The 18,832-nt window shown below is 41.7% G+C and overlaps 1 protein-coding gene across 1 annotated transcript in view; it reads left to right on the top strand.

The window, feature by feature from the left end:
• Ophn1 (oligophrenin 1) overlaps positions 1-18,832 on the top strand; it is a 338,469-nt gene that overhangs the window by 87,836 nt on the left and 231,801 nt on the right. Inside the window, 1 exon segment of the mRNA XM_042054391.1 lies at positions 9,639-9,734. Within this exon segment, the coding sequence (XP_041910325.1) occupies positions 9,639-9,734 (96 nt within the window).

Here is an 18,832-nt window from a genome sequence, read left to right as displayed (position 1 = left end):
TATACTCAGTGAGATCCAGTTGGAGAAAACTAATTTTTCCTTTCCAAGTGGTTATCAACTGGAGATAGCTTTGCTTAGGGATGGGGGCTTGTGTCCACTTCCCCTTTCAGCTGGGACCCCGTGTGGATTAGACCCATGCCAGCTCTATACATTCTGCCACAGTCTCTGCTAGTTCCTGTGTATGTTTGCTCTGTTGGCCTTTGTTTCCTTGGTGTCTTCCGTTCCCATTTGCTCTTATGATCTTTCTGCTTCCTCTTCCACAAAGTTCCCTGATCTCTGAGTGAAAGAATTTGATGAAGACATCCTGTTTGGCAATGTGTGTTATAAGGTACCTCACTTTCTTCCTGCTGTCCAGTGGTGAGCCTCTGTATTTGGTTTTATCTACTCTGGGAGGAAGCTTCCTTAATGATGACTGTGCAAGACACTGACCTATGAATACAAAAGAATGTCTTTTGGAGTTACTTCTTCACTATGTTCCTTTAGCAAAATAGTAGTATTTGAGTTTTCCCTTGGTCCATAGCCTGTCTAGTCTCAGCTTCTTAGCCATCCCAAGCACTGTCAGGGATGGGTTACATTTCATAGAGTGTTCCTTAAATCCAACCAGATATTACCTGGTTACTCCCTCAAGCTTTGTGCCACTATTGCAGCAGCACATCTTTCAGGTAAGTCATCATTGTAGACTGTAGGGTTGATAGCTTGCGTTTTGTTTGTCTTTCCCCTTTGTTAGTGTACAGAGTACCTTAAAGTACTCGGAATACTAGTCAGTAGGAGTGAAGGCTCTAGGTAGGCACCGGCTCCTCTTCTCCATGTTTAATGAGTTGTGTAGGCATCATCTTCATCAATAAAGCTTTACCATTAGTTGGTGAAGAGCAGCCAATAGTTTTGGCGATAGTCTAGTTTGTTTGAAAATTTCCTTAGAGTCCTTATGGCCAATAATTTGATTAAATATAATTCATAACCAGAATTGGAGGTTTCATTTGGTGGCAAGAGATGTCTAGTTGGAGCTCTGTCTCCCCTGTTACTTTGTTATTCCATTTTGATTTCTTTCACATATGTATATATTTTAAGACGCTTTTACTGTATTAGGTCTCTAACAGCCCCTCAAATCGCCTGTAGTTTTAGCTGCCCCTCACCACATTCCCTTCCTTACACCTTTCTTCCTTTCTAATCCCTGTTTGATCCTTCCGTTCCGGTCCCATCTACTGTTCTTCTATAACTATCTATTCTATTTCCCCTTCTTAGGTAGATCCATCCTCTCATCAAGCCCTTTACGCTGTACCAAAACTCTGGTTATGTTGATTATAGCCTGTTTATTGATAACAACTAATATCTACATATAAATGAGTACATACCATGTGTGTCATTTTGGGTCTGGATTAACTCACTCAGCATGACTTTTTTCTAGCTCCATCTATCCATTCATTCATTCTAGGTCCATTACCTGCAAATTTCATCATTTTTTAAACAGCTGAGTAATATTTCATTGTGCAAATGTAGCCCATTTTCTTTATCTACCTTTTTGTTGAGGAAAATTTAGGTCATTTCCAATTTTTGACTATTATCAATAAGTAGAGCAGCAATAAATATGGTTCAGAAAGCGTGTCTCTGGTAGTTGGAGAGTCCTTTGGCTGTATGCACAAGAGCCATGTAGCTGGATATTGAGGTAGGTCTGTACTGTCCACAATATGGGACTGTAAGTGAGCCGGAAAAGGGGCCAGAGATTGACACACACACACACACACACACACACACACACACACAAATACAGAGACAAAGGGAAACGGGGCATCCTTGAAACAAGAATGCCAAGAGTGCCAACTTTATTGTATTAAGGAAAAGCTTATATAGTGCTCTGGCCACGCCTCAGCTCTCGGGATCTTTCAGCTGCAGCCACGAGAAACCACTCTCCTGTCTCATGCTCAGAGCAGCTGCAAACACAGGAAAACAAGTTATTTTGCTCAAAGCAGCTGCAAGCATACCAGGTTGTTTACAGGAAATTCAGGGTCTGGGGGTCTACAGCCCCCAACACAGGTCCATTCCCACCTTCCTGAGGAACCACTACATTGATTTCCATAGTGATTATTCAAGTTTGCACTTCTACCCCCAATAGATGAGTATTTGCCTTTCTCTACAATGTTGCCAATATGAGCTGTCATTTGTTTTATTGATCTTGACTATTCTGACAGGTGTAAGATGATGTCTCAAAGTAGTTGTGATTTGAATTTCCCTGATGACTAGGATATTGAATGTTTCTTTAAAAGCTTATCAGTCATTTGTGTTTCATCTTTTGAAGATTCTTTTTTTAGATCTGTACCCCATTTTTAATGGGGTGATTTGTTTTCTCAATGTCTAGTTCTTTGCGTTCCTACACATCATGGGATGTGTAGCTGGTAAAGGATTTGCCCATTATCTAGCTTCCCACTTTGTCCTTCACCACACAGAACCTCTCAGTTGCTTGCTTAGAGTCACCCAATAATATTTTTGAGGCTATTATGAGAGGTCTTGTTTTCCTAATTTCTTCCTTTGACAACTTGTCAAAAATCAGACAGCTACTGATTTTTCTATTCTTCTACTTTGCTGAAAGTGTTTTCCAGCTGTTATCAGTTTCCTGATAGAATTCCTAGAGTCATTTATATATTTTATCATCTCTAAATAAAGATACTTTGACTTCTTCCTATTTGTATCTCCTTAACTTCCTTCAATTATCTCATTGCTCTAGTTAGACTTCAAGTACTATACTCAATAGGTATGGAGAAAGTAGATAACCTAGTCTTGTTCCTGATTTTAGTGGAATTGTTTTGAATTTCTCTCCATTTAATTTGATGTTGGCTATAGCCTTGCTGTATATTGCCTTTATTATATTTAAGTATGCCCCTTTTACCCCTAATCTCTTTAGTACTCTTTTTGTTTTTTAGGGACAGGGTTTCTTTGTGTTATATTTCTAACTGTCGTGGACTTAGCTTGTGTAGACCAGAGTGGCCTTGAACTCACAGAGATTTGCCTGCCTCTGCCTCCAAGTGCTGTGATTAAAGGTGTGCGCCACCACCGCCCGGCTCTCATGTATGTTACCATTATTTGTAGATTTTATCTTTTCATAGCGTCCTAGGTTTCCTGGATGTTTTGTGCCTGGATTTGTTTAGATTTACTATTTTCCTTAACTGAGGTATCCATTTCTTCTATCTTGTCTTCCATGACTGAGATTCTCTGTTTCCTCTCTTGTATTCTGCTGGTGGACTTACCTCTGAGGTTTTTGTTTGCCTTCCTAAACTTTTCTTTTCGTTTTTTTTTTTTTTTTTTTGGTTTTTCGAGACAGGGTTTCTCTGTGGCTTTAGAGCCTGTTCTGGAACTAGCTCTTGTAGACCAGGCTGGTCTCGAACTCACAGAGATCCGCCTGCCTCTGCCTCCCGAGTGCTGGGATTAAAGGCGTGCGCCACCACCGCCCCGCTATTCCTAAACTTTTCATTCCCTGTTTTACCTTACTTTGGGCTTTCTTTAGTGTTTCTATTTTTACTTTGTTGTCTTAAACTGTTGCTGGGGGCTAACGTCTTCCTTGGGGGAAGCGGGTGATAAAGCACAGTGTCAACATCTCTGACAATGGGAGTCAGGTAGAAGGCATACAGCAGACTAGTTTATTTAACAATGGAGAGAAGCGTATATACTCTCCCAGCACCTAGGCATTCAGATCCACTGACAGTTGACATCGCATGGTCTCCCCTCATTAGCTAGGCATCGTCAGGACCTCTGACAGCACCTGTTGCTAGGCCCTCAGGAAACATTGCTTGGTAGTCCCTCTTTAGTTAGGCATAATCAGGACCTCTGATGGTACCAGGCAGACTCCAGGGTTGCTCCTTTTGGCTTGGTAGGCCTTAACTTCTTACATTCAAGTGTATTTATCATTCATTGCACTATTTGTGTCTTCACAGACTTCCTTAAAAGATTTCTTCACACCCTCTTTAAGGTCCGTGAGTGTATCCCCAATGGCTATTTTGAAGTCCTTGACTTGTGTTTCAGCTATATTGCATTTTGCAGGTGCTACTTGCCTAGCATTGCTGGGTTCTGAGGGAGTCACATTATCTTGGGTGTTAGTGATTGTGGCTTTGTGCTGGTATCTCAGCGTCTGTGTTTGCGGTGACTGTGTTTGCAGGTGTTGATATCTGTTTTCTTTGGCTGAGGGTTAGGTTCCTTGTTTCTGCTGTCCTCTCTGGATCTTGGGAAAGCAGTGACTGTGGCTTTCTTGGTAGGGAGTGCTTCTGAGTCCCTTTCAGGTGTGGCTTCTGTGGGTCCCATATAAAATGTGTTTCCTGGTATTGGGGCCTGACAGGAAGAAATGTGGGTGGGCTAGAAGTAGTGCTGCGACTGAGAGGGTCCATAGGATGAAGGAAATTTCGATCTGCCTTGAGTTTAGGCAGAATCCCCAGGGAGTGACATCTTTTACTGTGCTGGGGATGTGACTGACGGATTTATAATGGAGGGCAAGAAAGAGAGAAAATCACCTCCTGATTTTCAAATTGGTGTTGACAGAGGTCCCAGGTAGAAAGTACATCTGAGTATTTGTGGCTGACACAAAAAGATGGGATGAGGGAGGAAGGCTGCATCCTGCAGAGGTTCTACACAGTTCCCAGGGAGTAGAGAAAGGGAGCTGAGTTCTTTTACAGGGCTGGGTAAGACTAGGGAATTTGCAATGGGGGAGAGGAAGGAGAGTGAAAATCAGCAGTAGGTACTTTTAACCACTGAGCCATACATATCTCCAGCCCCATTTTGTTTGCGTTTTTAAAGACTGAATCTCATGTGGCCCAGGCTGTCCTTGAACTGGCTATGTAGCCAAAGCTAGCCTTGATTACTAATTTTTCTTCTAGTACCTCTCAAGTGATGGAATTATAGGCACAGTTTTGTGTAAAAAAATTGTTTTGAGGCCATCTCCCATTTTGTTACTTGTTTCATGGTATATTTCAGGGGACAATTTGTACTAAATACATACTGTTTTGCAACACGAGCTATGGTTTTCTGTGTCTGTGTCGTGGTGTTTTATTAAGAAGTGAACATTGGGCCTTTGGAATGACTTAGCAGGTAATGGCATAGGCAGCCTGAGTGTGGTCCCCAGCACCCAGATGATAGAAGGGAGAGGCATGACTCCAGAAGGTGGCCCAGTGTTTCTCAGCACTTGTTGCTCTTCCACAGGACCTGGGTTTCCTGGGTTTGGCTCCCATTACCCATATGGCACCTTACAACTTCTATAACTACTGTGCCAGCTGATTTGATGCATTATTCCCAGCAGGTACCTCCCATGTTTTATAGACATATGTGCAGGCACACACAAAGATACACTCAAAATAAAAAAATAGATAAAATCTTTCAAAAGTATTTCAAGATAATAAAACGTGTCAGTTCTAAAAATTAAATCATTTCTTCTTTCCTACAATTTGCCATTGATGTTCCTTGTTGTTTGCTTGTTTATTGACGTTTTAGATTTACAATCGTTCTGTAAAGTGGGTATTCCTTTTTTGTAATGAACCTACTGAAGTCTGTGGTAGGTTAGTTCACTGGCTGTGTAATGTTTGGATAACAGTTTCATTAAATAATTTGAACTAATACACTTATTAACCTTGACTTCAGCATGTCATTTGTGTTATGGGATATGTCTTTAGCACTCAGCCAGACAGTTTATAATTTGACCTTTGCTTACCTTATGCTTTTCTTTTGGCTTGTGCATGGTTAGTTAGTTTTGGATGACCAGGGACTTCTCAAGTCTCTCTTGGGTGTGCACACATCTCAAGGCATGTATCTATTTGCATGCAAAAATGTCTTTCTATATTTCTAGTAATAGCTTGGAGCCTTTCAAAGGACCCTGCGAGCAAGCCATTCTCTGTTCTGTTATTCTTCATTTTTTTAAACCAGATATCTGGATTACACTCTTACTAAACCAATTTGCTAAGCTTCTTTCTGCTAATACAACTTAAAATAATTGTGAGTGTTTGCTTTTTGACATTGTCATTAGTATCTTTTAGGCAGAATTAGTTTCAAGTCAGGCCAATGAAGCTCTCAGGATCTGTCAAATTGGAGAAATAGAGAATTTTTTTTTAGAGTAGGGACATAAAACCTTCAGGCACTTTTTGCCCCCTTCTGTGGCTTCTGAGCTGTTGGTTTGCACAGTTATTGCAATTGTGGTGGTGGTGTTTCCAGTGTTGCTGCAGAGTGGGAAGACAATACTTCTCTTAGGATAACTTGAGTGCACCACAAAGGAATTCTGTTTTTTCCCCTTGAATAAACAATGCTCAAGTTAAGTCTTTAGTTGTGTATTTGCAATAGATATGGTAAGAAATTAGCCAGGAGAGAGAAAAGAAAGGCTAAAGACTCAGTTTGACCTCAAACAGTGAGAACCAATTTTTATTATTTTAAGAGGTTGTCACCCCAAAAGTCTGCTGGGAACAGAAGAATGTGCCTGCCATGTGGGATCTGAGAATCTGATTTTATAGTTGAGAGAAGGGAGCAGGGAGAACCTGTCTGCCTTTGCTGAACCCAGAAGCTACTTTTTGTAGAAAGGGTGGGAGATAAGTCAGATTGTCTGCGTTTGTAACGTCCGTGCTCTAGGATGTGTGCTGGGATTTGCTGCTTGCTACCATTTCATGGGGGTGGGCAGGTTTCTTGAAAACCTTGGGCCTGTTTTACAGCCATAATTTTGTAGAGGGGATTTTCTTCATTCCAAACCCTTCACATATAAAGGATAGAGAGCGTCATTTTCTGTCTGGTGGCCTCTTGATGGTATTGTTTTGGAGTTTGGGGGTCTGGAGTGACTCCAAAAGAAATACTATTTTTCTTTTGTCCTGTGTGGTGGCCTGAGTGATGTCAGTGCTTTGACCTGGGAAGAACATCTGTAAAATGTTGAAAAGACAGGATTAAAGTAGGGGGTCCATCCAGTAAGGGGATGAACCGGGATGAGATGGCAACAAAAACTCATCCAGAGGAAGAGGCTTGGTGTTGAATTTTCTGAGCCTGGTTCTGTGGTGGCATTTCACTTGTATTTTAATAAATAAAGCTTTCTCAAAGATCAGAAAAGGAAAATAGCCACACTGGCCAGCCTTATAGACCAAGCAGCAATGGCCCACACCTTTAACCCCAGTAACCACACTGCTTGCCATAGAAACCAGGCAGTAGGTGTGCATACTCTTAATTCCGGAACTAGAAAGGATTATAAAACAGGAGGAGACAGCTCTCTGTTTTAGTCACATTCTGAGGCTTCCTGGAGGCAGGATCACTATTTTCAGACTGAGGGCTAGTTAAGAGCCAGGGGCTGGCTGCTTTGCTTTTCTGATCTTGAGGTTGAACCCCAATATCTGTCTCCGAGTTTTTATTAATCATGCTTCATGGTCCCTACGTCTTTGACCCCATCTTGAACTAGCTCAGATTTGTTGGTGTGGAAGCAGCAATGTTTCTGGAGGAAGACACAGATTGCTTCATTGACAGCAGTCAGGAGATCTAGCTCGCTTTGATATTAGAGTATGACATTGGCCAAAGAATCAAATTGATCCCTAATGGTGTCAAGCTGATCTAAAATTTCTTTTAAGGCTTTCTCAGAGTTGGTTAGACAGAGAGACTAACTGATATAAAGAAACCCCCGCAGCTATTGTTCCTAGTCTGAGTCCTCAAGTGGACTCTTGCCCTGAGTGGCAAGCAGAGTGATGAGTTTGATGGCCCATTAGCTCGGTGAAAGGTATTGATATTGAGGAAAAACCAGGACGGTGAAGGGGTTTCCAGGAGCTGACAGATACAGCAGGTTTAGCTTGAATAGAGCGCAGTGGTGGGGGAGTATTTGAAAGGATTTTCCTGGAGCAGATGAGTCTAATCTTCCTCCCCATCCCCAGCAATACTAGAAACCAGCAGAGGACAGAGTCAGATTGAAAATGGGAAGTGCCAGAAGGGCCATCTGGGATGAAGTGGCTCAGATAGTTTTGTGGTACAAAGGTAGTGATTGGGACATTGTTACATTGGTAAAGTTGGAGGGAACTGACACAGTTATACCTAGGAAGTGGGGGACCTATGAGCACATTAGGGGACCTGTAAAGTAGGCTTTAAGTCCCTAGGGCAAATGTGGAGGAGCAGGTGGAGTGAAAGCCCAGTGGCAATGTAAGCCAGGCCAGCAGCAGGATAGGGAGTGGTTGGTTAGCAATTTGAGATACCCAGTGAGGAGACAGGGAGAAAGGCCCTATATAAACTGGAAGGAGCACTTGGGAACCCCAAAAATCCAGTCTCTCCTCCTGGGCTATTTTTTTTTTGAGACAGGGTCTTACTTTGTAGCTCTAATTGTCCTGGAACTCACTATATAGATGATGGTGGCCTTGACCATCGACCTGTCTGCCTCTGCCTCCTGAGTGCTGGGATTAAAGGTGTATGCTACTAGATCTGGACAGGGTTTTTAGAGTCTTTCTCCCAATTTAGGGTTGGTCAGTTTGAACAAGGACAGGATGACTGATTGGCCCACAGCTGTGGCATCTGGTTTGCCTTGAATTCATTCATCAGTCTGTCCATCAGCAGGGGACCTTCCTTCCTTACAGGAGAAAAACCTACCAAGCCTTTGTTTTAAGGCATTAGTTTTTTTTTTTTGTCTCAGCCAGCTGTCTTAGAAGTTAACCATTTTTATTACCTAATTGGGGCTTCTTTCCCTATCTCTGCCTATCATGGAATCTGTCCATCAATCCCTCTGTATTTCCCATGTGCTGTACCCGTGAGCAGGATAGCAGCGCTGACCGTCTCCCCTGCCCTCTTCCTTTGCAGATTACTCTTCTGCGGTCCAGAAGTCCCTCGATCCCTTCTCTCAGAGTTCACTCTGTTAGTAGGAATTTTGGGGTGCAGACCACTCTTTAACAGCTTTCCAGCTGTCAAAAGGGGTGATGTGTAGAAGGGGCAGAAGTTTGAGTGCCTCAGAGGAGAGTTGATCTAATAGGCCATGATTAAACCTAATAGATGGCAAAGATCCAGACATAAGACAGTCACGTGATGACAGTGCACATCCTTGGAGTGTGCTCTGCGAGAGAGCGAGCATCTGTAACATACAAAAAGTGAGACTGTTAGGATTACTATAATTTTTCTTTAGATGTTAGTTAAAATAGTTGGGGAAGCCTATGGTAGGAAGAGGACAGACAAGAAAACCATATAAAAACCCTTGTCGCTCTTCATCACAGGTATTAGCAAGACTGATTTTTTTGTCACCATTGTCCATTACAAGATGGCTCAAGAGCTTGAGGCATCTTTTATTGGCAAGCATAAGTTAAGAGGTCCAGCCATTTGATCTCCTTTATTATAACCTTGTGGGGAACATTAAGAAATAAAGTTAATGAAGATTTCTCAACATCACCATTAGAATACTTTTGTTTAGTAAGGTGCGATTTAATAGTGCCGCTCAGTGGACTCCACAGCAGAGCCCTGTAGAAGAATATGTGACTATATAAACAGCTTTTGTTCCATCAGGCTGCCATGTAGGGAACAAACACCTGGAAGCTTTGGAAGTTAAGTATTGATGAAAATTTCCTAGCTTCCTCGAATACAAGTTGCTGCTTGCCGGAGGTCCCTCTGTATTTCCCATGTGCTGTACCCGTGAGCAGGATAGCAGCGCTGACCGTCTCTCCTGCCCTCTTCCTTTGCAGATTACTCTTCTGCGGTCCAGAAGTTTTCCCAGACGCTGCAGTCGTTTCAGTTTGATTTCATCGGGGACACACTGACCGATGATGAGATCAATATTGGTAAGTCTTCAGCAGTGTGTGGCCATGCAACTCAGGAAGCCACCTAGACCCCACATAATTCCCTTTTCTCTTCTGGATACGGAGCAGCATGGGGTCCCCCTCATCCCTTTTGGTCTAGTGCAAGGCCCTAGGAGGCTGCTTAAGAATGCTAAGAAAACATCCTTTTTACTAACATTTCCCCCTCATGTAGAAGCAGTGAAGGGGTCTCCTGAACCTCTACTGAGGCCACTGGCTAGCCTGAAAGGAGACTCTTCTTTAAATCATCTCTTAAATTCACTTTGAGTTGTTGGACAAGCTATTCCCCTTTGCGCCACACTCCTGTCTTCTGCAATTACAGTTAATATCTCTCTGAAAGCTGTTACAGAGGACGTTGAATGGTGGAGGTAAAAGGACCTTTGTGTTTATTTTTATTCTGATGAATTAAAGCAAGGGCCTGAGCAAACTAAGGCTCTTGTGTCAAACGCACCTCCCTACCTCTTTTTGCATGTAAATTTTATTGGGACCTAGCTACACTTATCTAAGTGTTGTTTATGGGTGTTTTGTTTGGCAGAACAGCATTAGGTAGTAGTGATAGTGACCGATGCCCTTCAAAATTTAAGGGATAAACTACATTCTGACTAGATTGAGTTTGCTAACCTTGGATCCAGCATACTATTTTCCGGGCTGGCCATGGCAGCTAGGCCAGAAGCACATGGATTTCTTTGAGTTCAATGCAAGCTTAGTCTATATGGTGAGCTTCAGGCCAGCCAAAGATGCAATAGTGAGGCCTAGTGCGACCCTGTACCAAAAAAAGAATATTTTCCATATGAGAGCAATGAACACACAGCTGTTATGAGTGATTATACTGTTACTAAAAAGAAGTGATGTTTGCAGTTACATTTATAGTCCCAAGGATTAAAATGCAAAACATTATGATAAAATATCATTGTAGCTAATTTGATTTATTTGTAAATGTATAAATGATGCAATTACTTATGCTATTTATCCATAGTTAGTAGCATATTAGGCATACTGGTATATCAAATTCTGAATATTTTCTTTTTTCTTTTTTTATTATTATTATTAAAAATTTCCGCCTTCTCCCCACCTCCCATTTCACTCCTCCTTCCTCCACTCTCCTCCACCTCCCTCTCTAGTCCAAGGAGCAGTCAGGGTTCTCTGCCCTGCAGGAAGTCCAAGGTCCTCCCCCCTCCATCCAGGTCTAGGAAGGTGAGCATCTAAACAGACTAGGCTCCCCCAAAGCCAGTACATACAGTAGGATCAAAACCCAGTGCCATTGTTCTTGGCTTCTCAGTCAGCCCTTGTTGTCCGCCATGTTCAGAGAGTCCAGTTTTATCCCATGCTTTTTCAGTCTCAGTCGAGCTGGCCTTGGTGAGCTCCCATTAGATCAGCCCCACAGTCTCAGTGGGTGGGCGCACCCCTTGCAATCCTGACTTCCTTGCTCATGTTTTCCCTCCTTCAGCTCCTCATTTGAGCCTTGGGAGCTCAGTCCTGCACTCTAATGTGGGTCTCTGTCTCTATCTCCATCCATCGCCAGATGAAGCTTCTACGGTAATATGCAAGATATTCATCAGTATGGCTATAGGATCTGGCCATTTCAGGCTCCCTCTCCTCAGCTGCCCAAGGAACTAGCTGGGGACATCTCCATGGATACCTGGGAATCCCTCTAGAGTGAAGTCTCTTGCTAAACCTAAAATGGCTCCCTTAATTAAGATATCTTCTTCCCTGTTCCCCTATCCACCCTTCCTCCATCCCAACCATCCCATTCCCCCAGGGTCTCCCCATCCTCCCCTCCTCACTTTTCTCTCCACATCTCCCCATCACCCCTTACCGCCACCCCACCTCCACCCCCAAGATCCCAATTTTTGCCTGGCAATCTAGTCTACTTCCAATATCCAGGATGATAACTATATGTTTTTCTTTGGGTTCACCTTCTTATTTAGCTTCTCTAGGATCAGGAATTATAGGTTCACTGACCTTTATTTATGTCTAGAATCCACTTATGAGTGAGTACATACCAATCTCATCTTTTTGGGTCTGGGTTACCTCACTCAGAATAGTGTTTTCTATTTCCATCCATTTGCATGCAAAATTCAAGATGTCATTGTTTTTTACAGCTGAGTAGTATTCTAATGTGTATATATTCCACACTTTCTTTATCCATTCTTCCCTTGAAGGGCATCTAGGTTGTTTCCAGGTTCTGGCTATTACAAATGCTGCTATGAATATAGTTGAACAAATGCTTTTGTAGTATGATAGGGCATCTCTTGGGTATATTCCCAAGAGTGGTAATGCTGGATCCTGGGGCAGGTTGATTCCGAATTTCCCGAGAAACTGCCACACTGATTTCCAAAGTGGTTGCACAAGTTTGCATTCCCACCAGCAATGGATGAGTGTACCCCTTACTCCACATCCTCTCCAGCAAAGGCTAATTTTTCTTTCCTCTTTTTCTTTTCTTTTCTTTTTCTTGAGACAAGGTTGCTGTGTGTCCCAGGCTGGCAGTGAACTTCTAAGAGTTATTTTGTTTTTAATTGCGTATTTCCATATATATCTGTCTGTAGATATGGGCAGATGAGTATAGTGCTGGAAGAGGCCAGAGAGCTAGATGCCCTGCAGCTGGAGGTGGTTGGGAAGCATCGGTCATGGGTCCTGGGAACCGCAGTTCCTCTGCAAGAACAGTACCTGGTTTTAACTGCTGAACCATCCCTCTAGTCCCTGGCTTTGAACTCTTGATTGTCCAGTCTCAGCCTCTCAAGTGCTGGGATTGGAGGCATATATCGCTCATATATCCATGTTCTTCGCATGGAAACTACTTCTTAATGAATATAAAATTTAGGCTGGGGATATAGCTCAGTTGGTAGAGTACTTGTCTGATGGAGGAGTGTCTATGTGTTCATTTCATTGGTTAATAAAGAAACTGCCTTGGCTCTGATAGGACAGAAAATTAGGTAGGCAGAGTAAACAGAACAGAATGCTGGGAAGAAGGGAAGTTAGGCAGATGCTTCAGGAAGATGCCATGCCTCTCCTCAGGGAGACAGATGCCATGGAGCCAGCCACCAGGTCAGACATGCTGAATCTTTCCTGGTAAGACACCACCTCGTGGTGCTATACACATTACTAAATATGGGTTAAAGCAAGATGTGAGAATTATCTAATAAGAGGCTGAAACTAATGGGCCAGGCAGTGTTTAAATGAATACAGTTTGTGTGTTGTTATTTCGGGTGTAAAGCTAGCCATGTGGGAGCCGGGAAGGACGAAAAGCAGGCCTGCCAGCTCTTCACTACACTTGTCAGCTATGCAAGAAGCTCCGGATTTGATTCCCAGCACTGCATAAAATTGTATGGGGTTGCACACACCTATCTATAATCTCAGCACGTGGAAGGCAGAAGCAGAGCATCAGAAGTTCAAATTTATCCTTGGCTGCATAGTCTAGCCTGGGCTATATAGATCTTGTCTCAAATAAGTGTGTGTGTGTGTACATATTTTTTAGTAGGTTCAAATAGTGATATTTTATAATTTTTACTTAAAATTTTATACAGCAAATTTAATTTTTCCATTTAAATTTAAATTTCTTCCTAAGTTTCATGAGAAAGCAAGGACATTATTTCATCCACTGCTCTTTTGCCAACACCTAAGAGAATGCTAGGTATACATTAGCTGCTGAATGCATGTTTACCAAATGAGAATAATAGATATATCTGCATTGTTATATTTTATTTATATATTTGATATATTTATAGTTTATTTTCTATTTAGCTACTTTTGGGATTCACCTTATTTATCGTTTTCACTATTTTAGATGGTATCATGATAAATACCTTTGTATTAATAACATTGATGAGTATTTTAATTAAATGTGGTTGTGTACCTAGTGAGGTTGGTACTTGTATTTGAGTTATTACAATCTGATTGGATTTCATTCTACTTATGCAGGTAGGTCCTGGTCCAAGAGCCTGACTTACTAAGATTATCAATGGCTCTGGAGGCTGACAGCCTAAGCTTGACTTGCAGATCTACAACTTATTTGGTGTGTTACTTGGGCAAGCAATTTCACCTCTTTGAATGTTAATTTTTTTAATCTGTAAGATGACTATATAAGTTACTTTTTTTTATTGCTGTGACCAAATTAAGGAAAGCCAGATTTATTTTGGCTCAGTTATTGACTAGCAACTATATGCCAGATACTAAGCTAAATAATTTACATACATTCTAATCCACATGGGTTATTCTATTTATTCCACATAGACTTATGAAGTAAATGATATTCCATAGTTTACAGAAGAGAACAATGGAGGCTCAATAGGTTCAAGTAACAATGCTAATATCCCACAGCTAATAAACAAACCTCAAACCTGAAGCAGACATGAGACTCCAAAAACTTTTACTTCTGTAATGGTTAATATGTTCATTTTGACAGGATTATAAAAATACAGGAGGGAAGCTTCAGAACATACTTGGAAAGAGTTATCTAGATTATGTTAGTCTCTAAGAATAACTGTAAGGAAGCCAGACAGTGGTGTCACACACCTTTATTCCCAGCACTTCAGAGGCAGAGGCAGACAGATCTCTGAGTTTGAGATCAACCTGATCTACAAAGTGAGTTCCAGGGCAGCCAGGGATACACAGAGAAACCCTGTGTCAAGACAAAAAGAGATAGAGTATCTGTGAGGGGTTATCTAAATTAGAAGAACTGAGTTAGAAGGCCCACTCTAAACATGGGCAACACCATTCCATGGGCTTGCGTCCTAGACTTACTAAAAAGGAGAAACTGGACTCTGTATGCATGTTCATTTCTCTCTGCTTCCTGTGGATGCCGTGTGACAAGCTACATCAAGCATTGCTCATTCTGTCCCCACCATGGTGAACTGCACGGATAAACTGAGTGAGAATAAACTTTCTTTCTCTAGCTAGCTTTTTATCCGATATTTTGTCACAGGCCTGAGAAAAGTAGCATCCATCTTAGAAGCCATGGGAGCTGCAGAAAAGACCAATGCAAACTGAAGGCACAAATGTCGTAGCCTAGAGTGGAAACAAATGCCCTTATTTGGCTTTGAGCTTTCCCCATTGAACACATACTGTTCAGGGGAAGACCTGGAGCTGAACATCAAGCGATGCTTCAGGGAAGTCGGGATTTCTCCATGAGCTATAGAATCATTTTCATTTCTCCTCGTGTCTTACTTTTCTATCACTGTGATAAGACAGCATGACAAGGCAACTTACAGAAGAAATAGTCTATTTGGTGAGTACAGTTTCAAAGGGCGAGTCCATAACCATGGTAGGGAACATGGCAGTGGGCAAGCCGGCATGGCACTGAAGCTGGTTCACAAGTATATGTATGGTAGGCAGGCAGCCAGGCAGGCAGGGAAGGAGGAATGGAATGTGTGTTGGGATGGTGGGTTAGGGAAATGATTGTGGGAGAAAAAGAGGACTATAACTAGCAATAGGCAATGATGTGGACTTTTGAACCCTCAAATCCCGCCCCCCAGGGGCACACATCCAACAAGGCCACACCTCCTACTCCTTCCCATCAGCTGAGAACCAAGCATTCAAATACACGAGCCTATGGGACCATTTTCAGTCAAACCACAACATTTAGGTATCTGCAATCTACTTTGGGCAAATGTACCAAGTTGTCTTTCAAATCTATCATTAAAAGCCCATTGTGGAATTCTGGGTCCTCTGCATATTCAATGTAAAATCTAACAGTCTAACTCTGTTCCACCCTAACTGGACTTGTACACATTCTTCCCGTGAAGCAGAGAGTGTACAACTCAAGACCAGTAGGACATGGCACACACTGCTACATCAGCTTCTGGAACAACTGTTTCTTCTCAACAACAGACTTCCACGAAGTCCCCAAGATTTTTGTTTCAGGGACTCCAAACAGCATCAACCTCAGCTGCTGAAGCATTGCCACTTCCTCGCACATTACCACAAATCTCAGCTTAGAAAATGACAAACACAAAATGTGTAGTGGACACAGCAAGCCCATGAATTCTCCAAGTCACTCTCCTGTCTCCCTTAACAAAAGTTAGTTCACAGAGTCAGAATCTCTACAGGCATACCCAACTTAGTCCAGAGGCTCATAAGTACCCCCAGAACAGCTATGAATGAAGCCCAATACAATGTTTTGAACTTGCATAATTTTTCTAAAATCGATATTGCCTCTCTCAGGCGGGAATTTCGTAGATGGCAAGGTTTACAATGTAAAACTGTTGGACGTAGCTGCTGCAGCAATAGTCAGGTGGTAACTGGGAGCTGATGAAGTTGCCAGGTGAGAGGTAGCGAGCGGTAGCTAAGTTAAAGAGCTATCATAAATCACACGTTAAGAAACAAAGATGTCACAGGCAAAAGCGATCAGGGAGACCACAGAAACCCACAGGAATCTGGCAGTGCTAGGAAGTCAATTTTATTGTTGCTTGTCACTATGCTAAGTTTATAGACTCTTGATTACACAGCACGAGTTAATGTTTATGGTGACATTCAGTGACAGTGTGTAATTCTCTCCTATGTTCATTGTTCTCCAGGAAAATGGGCACAGTGTTAGAACATACTAACAGAAAAAAGAGGCACTTATGGAATTGGATATGTCATATACATGCAAGTCTTCAATAAATAACAGAAAAAATAACTGAGATTTAATATTGACAAGGATTTTTACATTGCTGACATGTGTTTAGGCACTCTGCACACCTATCTTTGATTATCTCGTCCCCATTGTCTTGGTTAATCTGAGAATCTAAAATGGCTGAAAGACACTTAAGGAATGCTCAAAGTCTTTAGCCATCAGAGAAATGCAAATCAAAACAACTCTGAGATTCCATCTTACATCTGTAAGAGTGGCCAAAATCAAAAACACTGATGACAACTTATGCTGGGGAGGTTGTTAAAGAAAGGGAACACTTCTGCATTGCTGGTGGGAGCTCAAACTGGTACAGCTGCTTTGGATATCAGTGTGGCGATTTCTCAGAAAATTAGGAAACAACCTTCCTTAAGACCCATTAATACCATTTTTGGGTATCATGCCACAAGGACATGTGCTCAACTATGTTCATAGCAGCTTTGTTTGTCATAGCCAGAACCTGGAAACAACCTAAATGTCCCTTGACTGAATAATGGATAAGGAAAATGTGGTATATTTACACAATTTATAATTTATAATTACACAGCAGAAAAAAAATGACATCTTGAAATTTGTGGGCAAATAGATGGATCTAGAAAACATCATATTGAGTGAGGTAACCCAGACCCAGAAGGACAAATATAATATGTACTCACTCATTGGTGGCTTTTAGACTTAAAACAACGAAAAACCAGCCTACAATTCACAATCCCAGAGATCCTAGACAACAAAGAAGACCCTAAGAGAGACATACATAGATCTAATCTACATGGGAAGTAGAAAAAGACAAGATCTCCTGAGTAAATTGGGAGCATGGGGATTATTGGAGAGGGTAGAAGGGGAGGGGAGAGGAAGGGAGGGAAGTGGAAGAAAATATATAGCTCAATAAAAGCAATAAAATAAAAAAAGAAAAAGAAAATGTGAAAGTGAATTCATATGCCCAGGAAAAACTCCAGTTTCATTCAGAAAAAAATTCAAGATTTTATGTTTATATCACGATCTTTGTTTTAAATACTGCCTGCAACAATAAGCAGTAATTACCAATAACAAAAGAAAAATAAGCCCCGAATCTGAACTCAATTTTCAACAAAAAGTCACAAAACATACAAATAAATGGGAAAGTGTACCACCTTCAAAGGAAAGAAAATAAACAAAAAACAATAAAGAAAGAAAGAAAGAAAGAAAGAAAGAAAGAAGGAAAGAAAAAAGGCAGAGACCAAAGACATACTGCTAATTCCACCATCTGTGAAATAGAAAAGGATGGGAGTTTCAAGTTACCCTTGGCTACATAGCTAGTTAGAGGCTGGGCCGAGGGGCCGGGGTAGAAATGATGCTATAGATCTTGTTAAAACGACACTGACCAGCTTAGCCGCTCTAGACTGTTAGAACTGTACACGGATTTCTTTTCTTCTTTTGTTCTTTTTCGTTTTGAAATAGGTTGTCTTGTAGCCAAGACTAGCTTTTAAACTCACTATGTAGCAGTGTGGCAGATGAGGATGATCCTCTTGCCTCCACCTCCATTTGTGGCTTTTCTTTTTTCTTTTTCTTTGGTTTTTTGAGACAGAGTTTTTTTGTGTAGCTTTGGAGCCTGCCCTGGGACTAGCTCTTGTTGACCAGGCTGGCCTCGAACTCACAAAGACCTGCCAGCCTCTGTCTCCTGAGTACTGCAATTAAAGGCGTATACCACCACTGCCTCACTGTGGCTTAAATTTTTGCTATAGCACCAACAGGAGCCATTTGCTTGTTATTTTTTTAAACTATATATTTTATTTTAAAAATTGTATGTTGAGGAGAATGATACTTGAGTGGAGAGGTACTTCCAGAGGCTAAAAGAAGATGGCCAAGCCTTGGAACTGAATCATTGGCAGTTACTAGCTGAGCCACCGTACATGGGGAAGTGCTGAGAATTGAACTGTGCTGTGGCTCTCTGAATGAGCAGGAAGTATTGTTAACTGTGGAACCACAGTATTCTTGAATGTATTCTTGTAATGGAATTATAGCCAGTCTTTCACTTCGAAAAATGACTGAGGAGGAAAGCCACAACTCCTCTTCCCTTTCTTTTTCCTCTTTCCTTCTGCCTTTTTGACAAGTTGTCATTATACATTCAAGATTGGCTTCAATCTGACAGTCCCCAGATTTTAGCTTTCCAAATGCTGGGATTACAGACATGCTTCACTGTGACTGGCTTGTTGCTGTTACTGTTTCTGTTGTTGTTGTTGTTGTTGTTAATGTTTTGAGACAGGGTCTCATTACATAACCTTGGCTGTCCTAGAATTCATGATGTGGAATAGGCTGGCCTAGAACTCATAGAGATCCACCTTCCTCTGCCTTCCCAGTGCTGGGATTATCGTGTGTCTAGCTTCTTTTTGCTTCTCATGTCTTGATTAAGTGGGATTTTAAATCAGTTAATCTTGATTCAGAAATTTATACATATGTCCTTTTCATAGAGAACCACCATTGAGTTCTTCCTTTCTCA

The sequence above is a fragment of the Arvicola amphibius genome, chromosome X (genome assembly GCF_903992535.2).
Source record: "Arvicola amphibius chromosome X, mArvAmp1.2, whole genome shotgun sequence".
Taxonomy (NCBI): domain Eukaryota; kingdom Metazoa; phylum Chordata; class Mammalia; order Rodentia; family Cricetidae; genus Arvicola; species Arvicola amphibius.
This window is presented reverse-complemented; position numbering and strand designations above follow the sequence as displayed.